Source organism: Loxodonta africana, chromosome 10 (genome assembly GCF_030014295.1).
Source record: "Loxodonta africana isolate mLoxAfr1 chromosome 10, mLoxAfr1.hap2, whole genome shotgun sequence".
In the NCBI taxonomy this organism is placed as follows: domain Eukaryota; kingdom Metazoa; phylum Chordata; class Mammalia; order Proboscidea; family Elephantidae; genus Loxodonta; species Loxodonta africana.
The window spans coordinates 93,920,513-93,937,033 of NC_087351.1; the positions used below are offsets into that span (position 1 = coordinate 93,920,513).

The following is a 16,521-nucleotide window of genomic DNA, read 5'->3' on the forward strand; positions in this document are numbered from 1 at the left end:
GAAAACTCCTGGGCTCCACCCTGCCCCTACCAAGTCAGACTCTCTAGACTGTAACCAGCATTACAGGTAATTTTTGTCACACTATAAAGACCAAATTTCTTAGTATAGCATATGTTACCTCTCCAACTGTCACTATAACTTGCACCCTTTTTTTAAGCTATACCAAACTATTTGCAGCTCCCTGAATATAGCAAACATGTATCATGTCTGTACCTTATGACTGGCAATCTTGCAGTCACAACTTACAAAACAATGCAACTGTCAAAGTCACAAGTAAAAGCAATGAATCCCTCTACTCTACTGCCCCTATACTTCAGAGACATTTCTATTCTTGGGCTTATCAAACAAAGCCTACCTTCTCTACAAAAGTATGAACTCCTTCAGGACAGAGACTATGTCTTATTCAGGAGATAAAAAAACAACTAAGAACTTAACTAAGAACTTACCAGGCATTTAATATTCATTTCAAAGAAGAAACACAAAACAAAACAAAAATCCCCTATCACAGTGCAATGGATCATTTTTATATGGCCCTTCTTGCCATGGTCTTATAACTCCCAGCCAAGTGACTGGGTGGAACTATACAAATAAAGTTAACTGTGGCCCACCAAGGGGATTAGATGGCTTGCTAACAACCCAAATAAAGTTCATGGCACCTGTGTTGCGGCAGGTCCCTGCAAATAAGGTCTATGGAACCTAACACAGGGATGGGTCAATTTTGCTATCCACTAGGCTTAAAATGAAGTATCCCACAGGAGAGGATTTCACCAACACACAAGGAAGAAAAGCCAAGAGTGGAGCACATCTAGAGGACCCAGAATCCCTGTGCTGAAAAGCTCCTGGAACCAGGAGACAGAGAGAGTGCGAGTGAGCAGGCCATAACACCAAAGATGGCGAGAAGGAGTGACAGAGAAACAGTGGTGACAGAATCAGGAGACCAGCAGGAGATGGCCCAGCCCACGGGGGAAGAAAGCTGAGTGCTTGCTGGCAGGAAGCTTGCTGGTAGAGTAGGGTGTCTCTATGCACTTGGTGGAGCTAGGTTTGCCAACTCATGTAAGTAGAGGTGAGTGCCTCTGGGCCGAGGCTTACTGGTTGAGTGGGGTGTGCCTCTGGGCACTTATTATCCACTGCCGTCGAGTCGATTCCCACTCATAGCGACCCTATAGGACAGAGTAGAACTCCCCCATAGAGTTTCCAAGGGCACTTATTAGCAGAGCTAAAACAGCTTTTTAACAATTGCCCAAGCGGGGCAGAGGCCAAGGGACAAAGAAGAGACTGTCCTGGTGGAATAACTGTATCCTGAGCATTACGGAACCTGAACTATAACCTGTTACTTCCCTAGTAAACCCCATCATCTTGCGTACTGTCTGAGAGTTCTGTGTCACCGTTGCAATGGATTATCGAACTCGGCAGAGAAATAGTGTGTGCTATGGGAGGGACAGTTGGTGTCAGAATTGGTAAAAAGGTTGGAGAGAGGAGGTAAGTCTTACCTCCACCTCAGAGGAATCAGCCTTAGGCTGCTGATCTTGATTCTCCTTCCTCCTTGTAAAGTTAGAGGAGGTCATGCACCTGCGCCACACCATTTTTACACCTATTATTTTTCTACGATAGTGTTTCTCTGTAAGGAAGCTACTGATATTTTGGGCAGAACAACTCTACTGCACAGCACAGTCCTGCAGGAAATGTAACATGCAGAAAATACAATATCCCTGGCTACAGACACATCCACTAGACATTATGCCAGACAAATATGGCCCCACACACTTCCAGCTCTGGGGTGGGGTGGGAACTGGGAGATGGTAGCCCACCGATAACCTGCGTTTACGAAGTGCCATAATACTGTTCTAGCTACTGTGAGGAATATAAAAATAACACCACACAAGTACTTACTATTAACCTTATTATATCAAATGATATAAAAGTTCAACTTAATTGAATGTTTATAGTTTCTCTTCAACTTCATCTTTAATATAGTTTTATTTATTGACGTATTCTATTTTATAAGTATCAGTTGTTTACAGTAAACAATTAACACTGTTTTAGTGGCAGTAATCATACTATTTAAAGACAACCAAGAATATTAAAATTGTTATTTATTTTCCTTAGAAAATTAGAATTCTTCCTCCGGATTTCTACAGTACTCCCTTCTCCCCAACACAGTAGAGCTATTTAATCTGGCAGCCTTACTTCAGCATCTTTGCCAGGTCCCTGAAATTACATATAGCGAAAGTTTATCATTTGTTCCCAAAATGATTCAGAGATGTATATCATGTCAGACTAATAACAGTTAACATTTATTGAGCTCTCACTGTGTACTTTCTATGCATATCACATGCTCATTTTTCACAATAACCTTATGAGACAAACATTATTATTATCTCATTATTTTTAAAGAAAAGGAAGCTGGGGCACAGAGGAGCTAGGTAACTTACCCACAATCACCAACTAAAAGCAGACAGAACAAAGATACAACCCAGGCAGTCTGACTCCGATGTTCCAGCCATGACCACGACCCTGAGAGTGCATGTCTCTTTAAATTTTGTACCCTATGGGCCTTGCCTGCCTCATCGTAATCCCAGTTCTAGTCCACACTCCTTATCTCTAAACTGTACTGCTACTCTCAGGGCAGGTAAGTGCCCCTCAAAATCAGCTCAGGTACCACCCATCAGCAACCCAAGATCAGGTCATAGCTCTGGTAACTTCTCTTTTCCAGGTAAGTATTGTATATAGCATAGAGAGACAAAAGGCCTAGGTTCATGCCTCTACCACTTATTAACTGGCCTTGTCAACGTATATTCGGAGTCTACTCCCTGAGGTAAATAATTAGACTACCTCACTGATGGCTTCCTGGGAGTATACTCAGCTAGAAATGAACTCTGAGGAGTTACCTTTGCCCTAGTTTTCTACCCCAGAGGATTTATGTTTGTCCACGTTGACTGACATTTCCTAGGCAAGCTGTAAATAACTTGACTTTTTATCTGGCCCTAGGCTGCAGCCTGCCCTGTGATTGATATGCATCTTGCAGGGATTGGTTGATATATCCATGCAAATGAAGTGATTATAGACTATGCAAGCTAGGTGACTACTGCCTACTATACAAATGAAGTATCTGTGGCCTACCAAGAGGTGATTGGTCAGTTGGTGGCCCCCCACTGGGAGGGGCCATGCCTTGAATTAACTCTGTGTGTGTGTGTGTGTGTGTGTGCACGCGCGCGCGCAGCCACCCCTACAGAGGTTTTTCAGACAGAAAGAGGCAGAAGGAAGAGAGAAGCAGCAGAGGAGGCAAGGAACCTCCTAAAAGAACTATAACATGGGTTAAGGGCTGTAACATTGAAGACAGCCAAGAGGGGCAGAGGGGCCCACTAGCAGAGCGCCAACGGTGACAGGCTGGGGGGCGGGGGGAAGCAGGTGCAGCAGAGTAGGGGTAGGGGCGTGGGGATAGACGTCAGGTCAAGAGTTGCATTTTCTGAGGGGGCCAAGAGGAGCTTACCTAGAGGGGGCTGAGAGGAGGCCTGCATGGCCGAGAGGAGCTGAAAGAGCTGTCCTACACTGAAGAAAGGAGACTCTGTCTACATGCTTCTTGATCCTGACTTGTACCCAGTTACTTCCTTAATAAACCACTTAACTAAGTATGGTCTGTCAGTTCTGTGTGTGGCCATTGCAACAGGTTATCAAATCCAGTAGAGAAGCAGAGAATGCAGTGGGAGGGACAGCTGGTGTCAGAATTGGTAAAAAGGTTGAAAAGTGGAGGTAAGTCTGACCTCTACCTCGTGGGAATCAGCTTTGAGCTGATCCTGGTCATTATTCCCCCTGATGTCAGACTCATTCTGATGCTACTACTACCTATTCCCCCCATGTTACAGCTCCCAAGAAATAATGTTGGGGAAAAGGGCTTCCCCCAAGGCAATGCTGATAACAGCACTGTCACTTGGATAACAAACCTTGGGGCAGCAGCAACATTCCAGAGCTGAACTTCTGCATCCTACAACAAAACTAAGAAGGGGCATAGATGGTCCCAGGTTGGCAGCGCCCCCTGGATCTCAGTATCAGCAAAGCAAGTCCTCTTAGGAAGATGTTAACAGATGAAGGTCAAGAAATTATACACCCAGATTCTAAGACCAGCAAACACAGTAGGCAATCCAACGTTATGGTTTTAGAGCCTCCTCCCATCCCCTAGGACTTCAGCTACTGAAAATGTCAGAGACAACATACGATGACTATTACTGAAATGTTTTAAAGAAATAAAGGATAAAATCAGAGAGATAAATAAGCAGTGGGCAACTATTAGGAACGATTTATAAGATTTTAAAAGTTAACCAAATGGAACTTCTGAAAATAAAAAACTTGATTTTGAAAACACACAAAAAATTCAATGGACAGCTTTAACAGATTAGGAATTGGTAAAGAGAAAATCAAAGAGCCCTGGTGGCACAGTGGTTAAAGTGCTCAGCTGCTAAACGAAAGGTCGGCAGTTTGAACCCACCAGCCACTCCACGGGAGAAAGATGCATACTTCCGTAAAGATTTACAGCCTTGGAAACCCAATGGGGCAGTTCTACTTTGTCCTACAGGATCACCAGGAATCAGACTCAACTCAACGGCAATGAGTAAAAGAGAAAACTAGTTCACTGAAAGCTACAAAGAAATTACACAGAATGGTAGTAGAGGAACTAAGAACTAAAAAATGTAAGAGGATAAAATGAACACGTAGCTTATGTCTAACTGGAGGTCCACAAGGAAAGGATAAAAGGAATGAAAGAAAGGCAGTATTTGAAGAGATAATGGTTGACAGTTTTCTAGGAATGCTAATGAAGGATAAATCACATGCTCCTCTATACCCCTATTCTCTACTACCAGGTGAAGGTCCCTAGGTGGTGCAAATGATTTGCACTCAACTGGTAACCTAAAGGTTGGCAGTTCAAACCCACCCAGCAGTACTGGGGAAGAAAAGCCCTGGTGATATGCTTCCATAATGATGACAGCCAAGAAAGCCCTATGGAGCAGTTCTACTCCATAGCACACGGAGTCACCATGAGTTGGAATCAACTTGATAGCAACTAACAACAACATTACAAGATAAAGACAACAAGGGAAAAGGAACTGAACAAAATCTCAAAGGAAATATTACTTATTCCTGAAAATGCAGCGCAATGCAGTCTCTATTACAGCTGTAAGAGGGCTCTCCAGTGTAATGAATTATTTTTCTAAGATATTTTGCTCTCTATTTGCAATCATCAGTCTCTTGGTTTCTATTAATTTGTCTCTACAGGACAGCCACGTGCCAATCAAACCCTCTGTAATAAGATGCTCCCAATGGATCCCATCATCTATGCCGTAACAATCTCTTATAATTACACAAAGTGTAATTTTATCACTTTTCATCAGAAAAATTACTAAGTACCTTCAGAGAAGACTAAAGTAGAACTGCAGATTATTCGACATATGGTCCAAGTATTTATATTCAACTAGAATATAGCTAGAGCAATGGATCTCAATCAGGGGCGATTCTGTTCCCCTAGGGACATTTGGCAATGTCTAGAGACATTTTTGGTTGTCACAACTCAGGGGTGCTACTGTTGTCTAATGGGTAGAGCCCAGGGATGCTGCTAATACCCTACAATGAACAGGACGTTCCCCTGCAACAAAGAATTATCTGGTCTAAAATGTCAATAGTGCTAAGGTTAGGAAACCTGATCTAGAGGTAAACTAACTAAATTTCAGATTTATTTCCAATTGAGGAAACTCTTCTCACCTTGTCTGCTTTACTGAAAACACGGACCATGTTTTATATCTCCCATAATATTTGCTACATTGGGTAGGTCTAACAATCTAGAAATCAGGATGATTTTATCATTTACTTTGAAGAGAAATCCTAGACTGTCATTCCCACCCACTGTCACACACCAAAACTGCAATGCAATGAATTGCTTTTATACGGCCTTTCTAGCTATGGTCTTGTAACTTCCACCAAAAGATTGGCTGGGACTATGCAAACAAGGTGCTGTGGCCCACCAAGGAGACTGGACAGCTTGCTCATAATACAAATAAGGTACATGGCACCCTTGTGGGGATGGGACCACACAAATAAGGTGTATGGAACCCTAACGAGGGGATTGGTTGGTTTTGCCATTGTGCTAGGCTTAGAAGAGAGCCAATCCCAGAGCAGAGGGCGACCTGACCACCACCAAGAAGAGATGGGAGCAGGGCACGTCCTTTGGACCTGGGATCCCTGTGCTGACACCCTCCTAGGTCAGAAGACAGAGAAAGAGTCGCAACACTGAAGACATCAAGACGGCAAGAAGCAGCAGCAGAGGCAGCAGAACCAGACCGGCTTAAGATAGTGCACTGAGTTTCCCAGGCCAAGGAGCAAGAAAGCTGAGCACCTTTCGGCAGGAGACTTGCTGGTGGACTGGGGTGCCTCTGGGGACTTGTTGGGAGAGCTAGGCTTGCCAACCCACAGAGCTAGAGAGCTGAGCGCCTCCGGGCTAGGGCTTACTGGCAAAGTGGGGTACCTCCTGGCACTTACTGGCAGAGCTAAAGAGCTTCGTTAACACTTCCTCAAGCAAGGCAGAGGCCAGGTCAAGGGCCAGAGAGAGGCCTGCCTTTGGGCGCAACTGAAAAGTGCCTGTCCTGATCAAAGATCTATATCTTTAGTTGTTTCTGAACCTGAATTGTAACTTGCTACTTCCCTAATAAACCCCATAATGAGTACTGTCTTCGAGTTCTGTGTGGGCAATGGAATGAATCAAACCCAGCAGAGAAGTAGAGATTGCCGTGGGAGGGATGGTTGGTGTCAGATTGCCAAAAAAGTTGGAATATGGCAGCTCGCCTGACCCCTGCCTCACAGCAATCAGCCTTGAGCTGTTGATAAAGACAATGATTCTTCCCCCTTGTGAAGTCAGAGGGGGTCTGATAGCCCTGCCACAAAAAACATTTCACAAACAAACAGATTTCTTAAAAACATGGACTGTGTGTGTTTTATACATCTTTTCCAGGTACCACAGTTCACATACTGAAGTACATGCATAGCAGTTCAAAGAAATAACCTCTAGAATTAGGCTGAATTTTTTTTTTTAAATCACCTCCCTTCCTACATTATCTATACTTACCCTTTCAATAACATATACTCATCCCTTCATCTTAATTCATAATCCACCAGTGTATTCTTCACAGCCTCACACAAACAAAGAGGGGAGGGGAGCTAATAACAAAGCCCTTCATAAACTACACAATATAAAATTAGTTTTTATTAGTAGGAATGTCTAAACCTGTGTGGTTCGATATGCTATCTACTAGCCACACATGGCAATTTAAATTACAGTAATGCACTACATAACATCAGTTAGGGCAAAATCCAACTGCATATATATCTGTAGTCTGGCGTGTACCCTCTGGGAAATGCCTACTGCCCCACCACCCTCTCACTTACTGGAACAGGCACCTGAGCCACTGGGAGGAGTGGGCGTCCGATCCTGCTCCCAAGCACCCAAGGTTGGAGCCTACTCACTGTGACCTTAACATGCCACGCACCAGGCAGGACCTGGCCGGGTGCTCACCTGGGGTGACCCCTGCGGGAGCTGCTTGGGATGCTTGCTACACAGCAGCCCCCAGGCCTACGTGCGTGGGAGACCCATGTCCCAAAGACCCAGGTATTTGCACAACGTCCAAAACACATTACATCCTATTTCACAGAACCTACTGTGGGCGTTAAGTGACGTCTTACTAAGTTAAATATAAAATTCAGTTTCTCAATTCTACTAAGCATGCTTCAGGTGTTTAATAGTCTAGTGTCTGCCATAGTTAACAGCACAAACACAGAACACTTCCATCATCATGTACAGTTCTACTGGACAGTTCTGGCTGTTCAACTGTTAAAAACTAGGGCACATTCTGCAAGTTCTAATAACAGTCTGAAGAAATTTAGCACACAGAATCAAAATAACAAACTCATTTTGGTCTAACAGTTTTATTTTTAACTCTAGTTATAACCCAGGATAGAAGACTATGCCCCACTTAAAAACAACAAAAATATTATATACTTTGTTCTGATTCTGGGACCATACTTGTTATCAGACAATTCAATTAAGTATTTACTGAATTAAAAAAAAAAAAAAAACCCACTGCTATCAAGTCAATCTCGACTCAGAGTGACCCTATAGGACAAAGTAGAACTGCCCCACAGGGTTTCTAAGGAGCAGCTGGTGGATTCAAACTGGAGGCTTTATGGTTAGCAGCTGAGCTCTTAACCACCGTGCCACCAGGGCTCTTATCTACTGAATACCAACCATATATGCCAAGCACTGTGGTAGAAACTGGAAATTCAAGGCTGAGTAAGTCAGAGTTTTTGTCCTTAAAAAAACCATTAAAAAATTATTGTACGACCTATAAAATATATAGGAATTAAAAAAGCTCAACGTAATAAAAATGCAGGTCTCTGGAGACAATGCCAATTCCACTGGGACAAGTAGTAAAAACAAATTTCCTAAAATTTTCACTGAGATATGCAAGCACAGATAATGAACAACCTGAACTGACCACTAGTTTGACCTAAAATAAATTATTTAAATTCTTTGAGCATGATTTTCTACACCTAAAAATATTATACCTCCTATATAAGATCACAAAACTACAAGGACAATCATAAGAGTGTAACATAAAATGCAAAATATTCACTCCACGTAAGGAATCAAAATAAGCTTATTCTTTTGCTACTCATATCCCTGAGGTACTTTATGCTATTGAAGCAGTTTATATTGCTGTTTCTCCCCAATTCATGTCTGAGTTCATATTCTCTCACCTGAATTTTTAGACACTTAATCTTCCCTTTTAGTAACCATTACACGTCTCTCAAATAAATAAATATTTCCTCATTGCTTAAATCTATTTAGTATTCCTTCAGAAGGGCAGATTTTTACTGAAAACTCTAGAGAAGTTCCTTATGACTCTAAGACATATTTTATAACCACAGTAAAGGTGAGATTTCTTGGATTTATAATGAGTCGCTAAGTTATACATTTTATACCTTGGTTGAATGGATAAGTAAGACCACAACAAATACTCCTTAGCATTTATTAACTGGGATTACTTACTTGTACACAGCAGTAAAAGAACATCCAAGGTCTAAGCCAGCCGTTCTAAAACTTTTTGGTCTCAGAACAATTTATCACTTTCAGTGACAAATGGCTTAAAGGAAAGCAGCACTTATACATTTGAGTTGTGAGTTGAACTGGCCACTTTTTTTCATAGAACCTAACTTTTACTTGAAAAGTTGATGAATAAACTATGGTTATTCAAACTTGGCATTTGAATGACCTCATGAGCCCCCTGAAAGGGTCTCAGAGGAACCTCCAGGAACACAGGGACCATACTTGAAAGCCACTATTCTAAGCAATAGTGCTAAAATACTCCATTTAATTTCATGAGTCATTGTAACACCAGAAAACACAAATGCTAAATAAAAATATCTAAATATTTCTGCTTAAATTCCAGATACAGAAAACCAGCTCCCCAAATAAAATACATTATAAACCTAACATTTGGTCCACATAAAGGATCTGACTCAGAACCTAAAATTCTTTTATCAAGCATTTATTCAATCCCCACAACTTAAAACACACTTTAGAATGCAAATGCATTAACACTATTAAAAAAAAAAAAAAAAAACCGTTACAGGCACATCAAGTAACCTGACCATAAAGCAGAATGTTAATCACCCAATAATAGCTCATGTTTTTGCCAAACACTGCACTAAGCATTTTTCTACGGCTATTGCATTTAATCATCTAAACAACCCTATAAGGTAAATACTACTAGTTCTCATCTTACAGATAAGAAAATTGAAAAATGGAAATAGCTTTCCCAAGGTGAGAGAAATAGATGATAGAGTCAGAATTTGAAACCAATTATTTGTGCACCAAAGCCAGCATCCTTCACTAAACAATGCTGTCTCTTGCATCAAAGTCAGACACTCATGCTATGGAAAAAGTATGGATTAGTCTCTAGAAAAAAGAATGTTTTGATAAAAATGCATGAATTTTTTTTTTAAAAAAAGCCAACTCACAGTTTTCAATTCCATCAGGACTTGTTCATCTACTCCATCATCCAGAAATATGTCTCTCACATCATTAATAACGTCTTCAATCACAGATCTGTATAACTTAGGCTTCGAAAGAAAAATGAAAGACTGCTGAAAAAGACTATTTTTTATATATTAAAATGCATAGTAGGTTTTCACAAACTCAAGACAAATTAGTCATTTTAAAAATGACCTAAAATTTATAAATGTTTAAATTATTTAGTGCAATTCATAAGCCGAATGCCCTTATACATACGAGGTCCACACAATTTCCAGTTATAATTTCCTCTCCTGTAGTCAAAACACCTAATGTGATGCTCGATAATAGCTTTATGGGTTGCTTATGTCTAGCTTCTATTATTCCCTGCTTGGTGTGAACCCTATTTTATCTCACAACCTTGTCACTAAGTCTTAGATTTTTAAAGAACCTTAGGAAACCCTAGTGGTGTAGTAGTTAAGAACTACGGCTACTAACTAAAAGATCAGCAGTTTGAATCTACCAGGTGCTCCCTGGAAACCCTATGGGGCAGTTCTACCGTCCTTTAGGGTCACTATGAGTCGGCATCAACTTGACGACAACAGGTGTGTGTGTGTATATCCTGTAGTCATTTCCCTGGTAATAAATCTGGAACCTAATGAGGATTGAAGTTCAAAAATCACCTAATTTCTGTTCCTGTGACCCACTCTGTATCTTAAAGTTCTATCATTAAATTGTTCCCATATCCACAACGATAGGTCTCAATGTCCGAGACGAACCGGTTATACTGATCTCTTTCCCAGGACCTCCCAAAATTTATTATTACTATTATTGCTAGTATTATTTGGTGGATATTATTGTTGGTACTACATTGCTTGGTATTATTATTACTATTATTGTTGGTACTTGGCAGCTGGCTTCTAGAAGATTGCCAGGATGAAATGCGAGTGTCTATGAAAACCACTTTCAAACATATTTTTTAAAAACTAAAAGGTGAGACGTAGAACAATTAGCCCAACCCACATCCTATTTTTAACATGTTAGACAAAAGGAAGTTTGCAGCCAGACTGGTAAAACTAGAGGTGCCTTGTTATTATCACATACACATATGGTTAACATTTCTTTCTTAAAATTATTTGTCATTATTTTTATTTTATACCTCGTTTAAGGTGAAAGTTATTGGCTGCCCAATAAAGCCAAGGATTTGCTCTCATAAGCAAACTTCAAAGAGAAATAAATGTTTCAGTAGCATTTCTACCTGCAATATTGTTATCACAGGGGAACCCTCAAAGAAAAATGTACTCTTGTCTGACAAAAAACATGTACTGAGTTTGTTAGCACAACTCGCATCTGCCATTAAAAACCATTCATTTCCTCTCATGACAACCAGAAAAACCATTTATTTCTCTAAGTTCTCACCCTTGCTATGCCAATCACTAACTGGCTTTGTCATTTTGCCAAATTTGCCTTTGTGAACTTAAAAATGATTTATCCGTAAAATGTACATCTCAACAATGCCTCCTTATTTTAGCATTCCGATTCTACTTACAAGGGAAGTGTATCTGATTACGGGTATCATCTATACCTACAGTGATTTATCTACTGAATTACAAAACTACATGGATAAAGTGGGGTTTTTTTTTTTAACCAATAATGACCCCCTCGAGGCGCTATAAAGGAAGCAGGTATTCTTAAATTTGTAGCATAAATCTCAAATTGACAATACAAATTATTTTGCCAGCAAATGAGATGTTTTGGTGTTCCTGAAGTCCGTTAACCCTAAAAATCTTTTGCTTAAAGATACAGACATTTACAGACAGAAATACACTATCTTCTGGTACTCCCAATTTAATTAATCAATCTTGTCTTAAGGCTTTCCTTTTCTACATTAAATGAACCTATGACTTGAACACTTAAAATAGGAAGGGAAATATGTATTCTTCATGAAGTATATACACAAATAACAACTTAGGAAAATTGCTCGTGAGTTGAAAAGTCCTCAAAATATTGATGCTTTATTTTAAAGTACATGGGCGCACAGGCACTATGTGATATAAAACCAAAATCAAACCAAACCCATTGCCTTCGATTCAATTCCAACTCATAGAGACCCTATGGAGCAATATCCAGGCCATTACTTAAAATTCTAAACTTTACTTGAGCCAAAGTGTTTCTTGCACTTAATGCAAGGCAATTTAGGAGATATTCCAAACTTAAAAACTGGTAAATTAGAGGGCAATTAGTGACACTACCAAGTGATTAATTAGAAGGTTCCTTTCAAAAGTCTTAGAAGGTTCCTTGGGCATACAAAATGATTCAAGTTATATACTTCTGACAAAAACATCCATATTATAGCAATTAAAAGAATTTTAAACCCAGAATGCACAGCAACATTGGAAAATAAACTGGATTAATTTTATACTGGATACCATGTTATCATCCAATGCAATACAGGGAATCTACTTAGATTTTTAATTTTAAAATCCAGTTTGCACTAAATCTCCTCATTCGTGACTCACAATTCCCCTACACATAAATTTACCGTGGAGAAAAAATCCTAAGGTAAAGCTTTAGCCACTTATCTATGACCTCTGAAAAGCTTTCTGTCTTCAGATATTAGCAGAAAACATATTGAAACAATAAAAAAATATGAAATATCAGGAGCTAGATTTCTAAGTTTCCTGAATACTTGATAAAATTATCCCTTCCCAAATCAAGTCCTCTGCAGCTGACACTTAATATAGACAGCATTTTTAAATTCCCGACAATAAGGTACACACCTTCCAGTACAAGAAATAGGATTAAACCCTGTTACTTAAAATTTCTCTTTAAAAAAAATAAATAAAAATAGAAGGGATAGTAATTCGGAATGTTTTCCCCTGGCAAACAAAAGAAAGCAAACCCTAGCTGCAGCATCAAAACATCTGAGGCTCTGAAAGCAGCCCCCCTGAGGGGCGAGATTACAGCGTTAAGAAAAGGACCCAGGAATAAATTGAGCTCTACACACGCCAGCCTCTCGCCTCGGGAGCACGAACCTCCCAGCCCTGCTCGCAGCAGCTCTCACTATTTAAAGCCGGATCTGGTGTTTAAATGGAGAGGCGGTGACGTAGGCCTGAAAAGCACCTTCCCATCCTGGCAGAGTCTATATTAGAGAGCGGCAATGGCTCTATATAAACAGGGCAGCCAAAGGGAGGAGGACCACAAGGCTCAGGGACTGAAAAGCAGGCTAAGCGGCCGCAGCCATGATGGATCGACCCGAGTCGCCAACGGTACGGTGTCGGGCGGCCGCTGGCTGGTCTGCGGCATTCGGGACCGGGCAAAGACGTGTTTTATTGGCACAATAAAAACAAGAGAGTCGGGGGGACTAGTGATCACATTGCGTTGGGGACTGAAAAGGTTTTTTATGTGACTGCTTTTTGCAAACCTACGTGATCGCAAGTAACCACAAAATGGGCAAACGGGGGAGAAGGAGGCAAATTTTAAGGCGAAAGCAGGGGCACTTTGACCACTGTAGGCTTTTTTTTGTTTGTTTTGGTGCTTTTGCTAGTCGGAGATCCGATGGGGGTTTTGCTTCCCCTTCGCCATTTTACCGATTCGGAAGGAACCGAGATAAGTACTTTTCAACCTTCGTCCGTTTTCCTTAGACATAAAATGGCCCCAATGAAGGGTCCCAAAGCCTAAGCCAGGAAAACCCAGACTAGCCCCCGAAGTGGCATCAGCCTTCCACTGCATTCAAGTGGACGGCGGCGGGGCTTGGGACTGGCCCAATTCCCCAGACACGGTTTTTGTTTTGAGGTGCTCGGGGAGCCCTCGTCGAGCTCGGACGGGCCCACTTCGGGGGAGGCGGCGGCTCCCCTCCTCCCTCCCGGCGCCGGGGTCTGGGGCCGGGCCGCGCGCTCGCCCCGGCCAACCGCCTCCGCGGCCCGGCCCGCCCCAGGCCCCGCCGCCGCCCCCTCCCGCCGCCGCCGCCGCCGCGCGAGCCCTCGGCGCCCCCCCGCGCCCGCGCCCGGCGCCCGGCCCGGTCCGCCCGAGGCGGGAAGCGGCGGCGGCCGCGCGGGCGGCTGAGGAGAGTCGAGGCCGGGTGTCGCCGCCGTCCCCGCCCCCGCCCGGTCCGGCCGTTGCTGCCGCCTGCATGAAGCCCCCGCCGGCCACCGAACCACGTCCTTACCACGGTGTTTGTGTTTGCCGAGTTCGCCATTTCCACACACAACACAAATAAGAGGGGGGTGAACCCCGAGAAAACAAGGTAAAAACAAAATCAAAAAAGAAAAAGCAAAACCAAAACACCCGGAGGTGACCCGAGCCACCGCACGACTGGGAAAAATTGTAAAATCGGATCCCGAAGGTGTAGAGGGGAGCGGAGAGAGGAGCGGGGGGGCACTCCTCCCGGGGCTAAAAACCTCGAGAACCGCCTTCCCCCAGAAAAAAAAAAAAAAAACCAAGACCCTCCGGGGGTCCGGGGGGCGTTGCCCGCTCCCCACCCCGCGCGAAGGAGGGAAACCACCACCGGTCGCCGCTCCCCGCGCCGCCGCTGCTGCCACCGGCTGCAGCTCCAGCCGTCCGGTCCGCCCGCTTCTCCCCTTTATATAGCGAGCCAACGCGCTGCGCGAGCCGCCGCCGCCGCCGCTCCGCCGAGAGACAGGGCGGAGGGGGAGGGAGGGACGGAAAGGGCGGGGGCAGGGGTGGGCGGGGCCGAGCGCGAGACACCGCGAGAGCCGCGTGCGCAGGCGCGCCGGGGCGGAGGCCGCCGCGGGCCGCGTCGTCACGCGCCGTGGAGAGTGCTGGGCGGGCGGAGCCCGGGGACAGGAGTAGTGAAGTGGGGCTGTGGCTTCTCCAAGTATCGCGTGATCACGTGGTTGGCACTCAGGCGGAAGTCTTCGGCAGCCCGTTTGGGTTGAGAAACTTGCAAAACACTTGTGGGAAAGGCGCGAATTCTAGTAACACGGGTATCTAAAGCTGGCTTGTTCTGCCTCGTGGCAGACGTTTCCGCGCCGCCCCGTGCTGGAGGAGCTCCGAATGTGACAGGGGCGGTGGCAGCAGCCTACACAGGCATGGCCGCGGAGGAGGGCCGGTCACGTGTTCTGTACTGGCCCGTGTCGAGGTCCGACCTGGGGCAGTTTTAAGTGCGGAGTCATCTCTCCCGGAGTGAACTGAGATCACACTGCAAGCTGCGCCGTGTTAGCGCTTCTCACTGAGTGTGGACCTTCTCTCGGTTGTTTCTGAAGGGGCTGAAGGCTGATTTGGGCCTATGTTTTCGTGTTCCAGAAGCAGTAATCTGAAACCGCCGAGCCGTTTGTCACCGTATTGAGGCCGGTGACGGAGTTCCCAAAGCTTCGGCCATTATTAGTTGACGTACTTTAACTTCTCACGCTCGTGGAAATGCCAAAAACGAAACGGAACATCATCACTGGAATAAGGAAGTACAATAACTTTTCCTGATTTTTTAAATATTGCGGCTCCATATGGCCAGCACGTAGTGACTAATCATATCTGAAATGCATGCCCTTGACCCACCAACTCTCGTGGCCTCTCGCTGTGAGAGCGGGCAGAAAATGCCCATGTCTTGGGAGTGCAATTCAACAGGTTTTTCCCACATTTGCCCAAGCAAATTCTGCTTTTATATCAACATTTCACGCGGGACAGAGAATGTCCTGTTTAGAGAGCAGACCTCGCAGTACTTAATTTTCTTGTCTCTAGGTGTATTGATGGAAACCCTGGTGGCGTAGTAGATTGGCTAACCAAACGGTCGGCAGTGGGAATCCACCAGGCGCTCCTTGGAAACGTTATGGGGCAGTTCTACTTTGTTCTTTAGGGTCGCTGTGAGTCCGAATCCACTGGACGGCGGTGGGTTTGGGTTTTTTTTTTTCTCAAGGCATTTTGACAAACGTGTAATCTGAAGCAATGAGGGAGTTTATCCTCAAAGTGCAAACAAAAAAAATGCCAGAAGTTATATGCTGGTGCAACCAGATTTAAATGACTACCAAAGGCACCCTACCAAGAGGGAGGAAAAAATGCAGCCTCCCCGGATCCGAAGGGAGGGATTAGAGAAAACTAAGGCCATTAAGACTCAGAAATGGGAGATTATGGAATGAGTTTGTGACTAGGCAAAAACCTTGAGATTTCTTCTAATACCATCTGATTACCCACTTTGCTCTTACCACTCCGTCGCTTCACAGTTGACTGCCCAGCTGCCTGATTTGGGACCTTAAAAATACACAGAAAACCATACTATTTTTGGAATATTGTATAAATTATGATCCCATCAACACTCATAATTCACTTAATGTTCAGGTGACAACCAGAAAGATTATACAAAACAATTTCCAGTAAGTTTCACTGCATATTATTTTAAGAGAACGTGTTACCTCCATATATGCACACCCCCAACTCTGCACGTGCCATCTCTCATCTTTCATCTTCTTTTCCTCCCTACGACTTGGTATTGTTAATGAACAAATGTTTTGCAATCG

The 16,521-nt window shown here is 43.5% G+C and overlaps 1 protein-coding gene across 4 annotated transcripts in view; it reads right to left on the reverse strand.

Moving 5' to 3' along the window:
* Window positions 1-14,605, reverse strand: part of GTF2A1 (general transcription factor IIA subunit 1) — a 52,981-nt gene extending 38,376 nt beyond the window's left edge. For 2 of the 4 annotated variants that reach the window (XM_064292828.1, XM_064292829.1), the window contains exons 1-2: window positions 14,220-14,603; window positions 10,060-10,161 (exon numbers count right to left, since the gene is read on the reverse strand). In XM_064292828.1, the coding sequence (XP_064148898.1) occupies window positions 10,060-10,161; window positions 14,220-14,249 (132 nt within the window). In that variant the 5' untranslated portion in view covers window positions 14,250-14,603. Of the gene's footprint in view, window positions 1-10,059; window positions 10,162-14,219 lie in introns of all 4 variants that reach the window. The other 2 variants (XM_064292827.1, XM_064292830.1) reach the window with 2 other exon arrangements.
* Window positions 14,606-16,521: the final 1,916 nt, after the last annotated feature.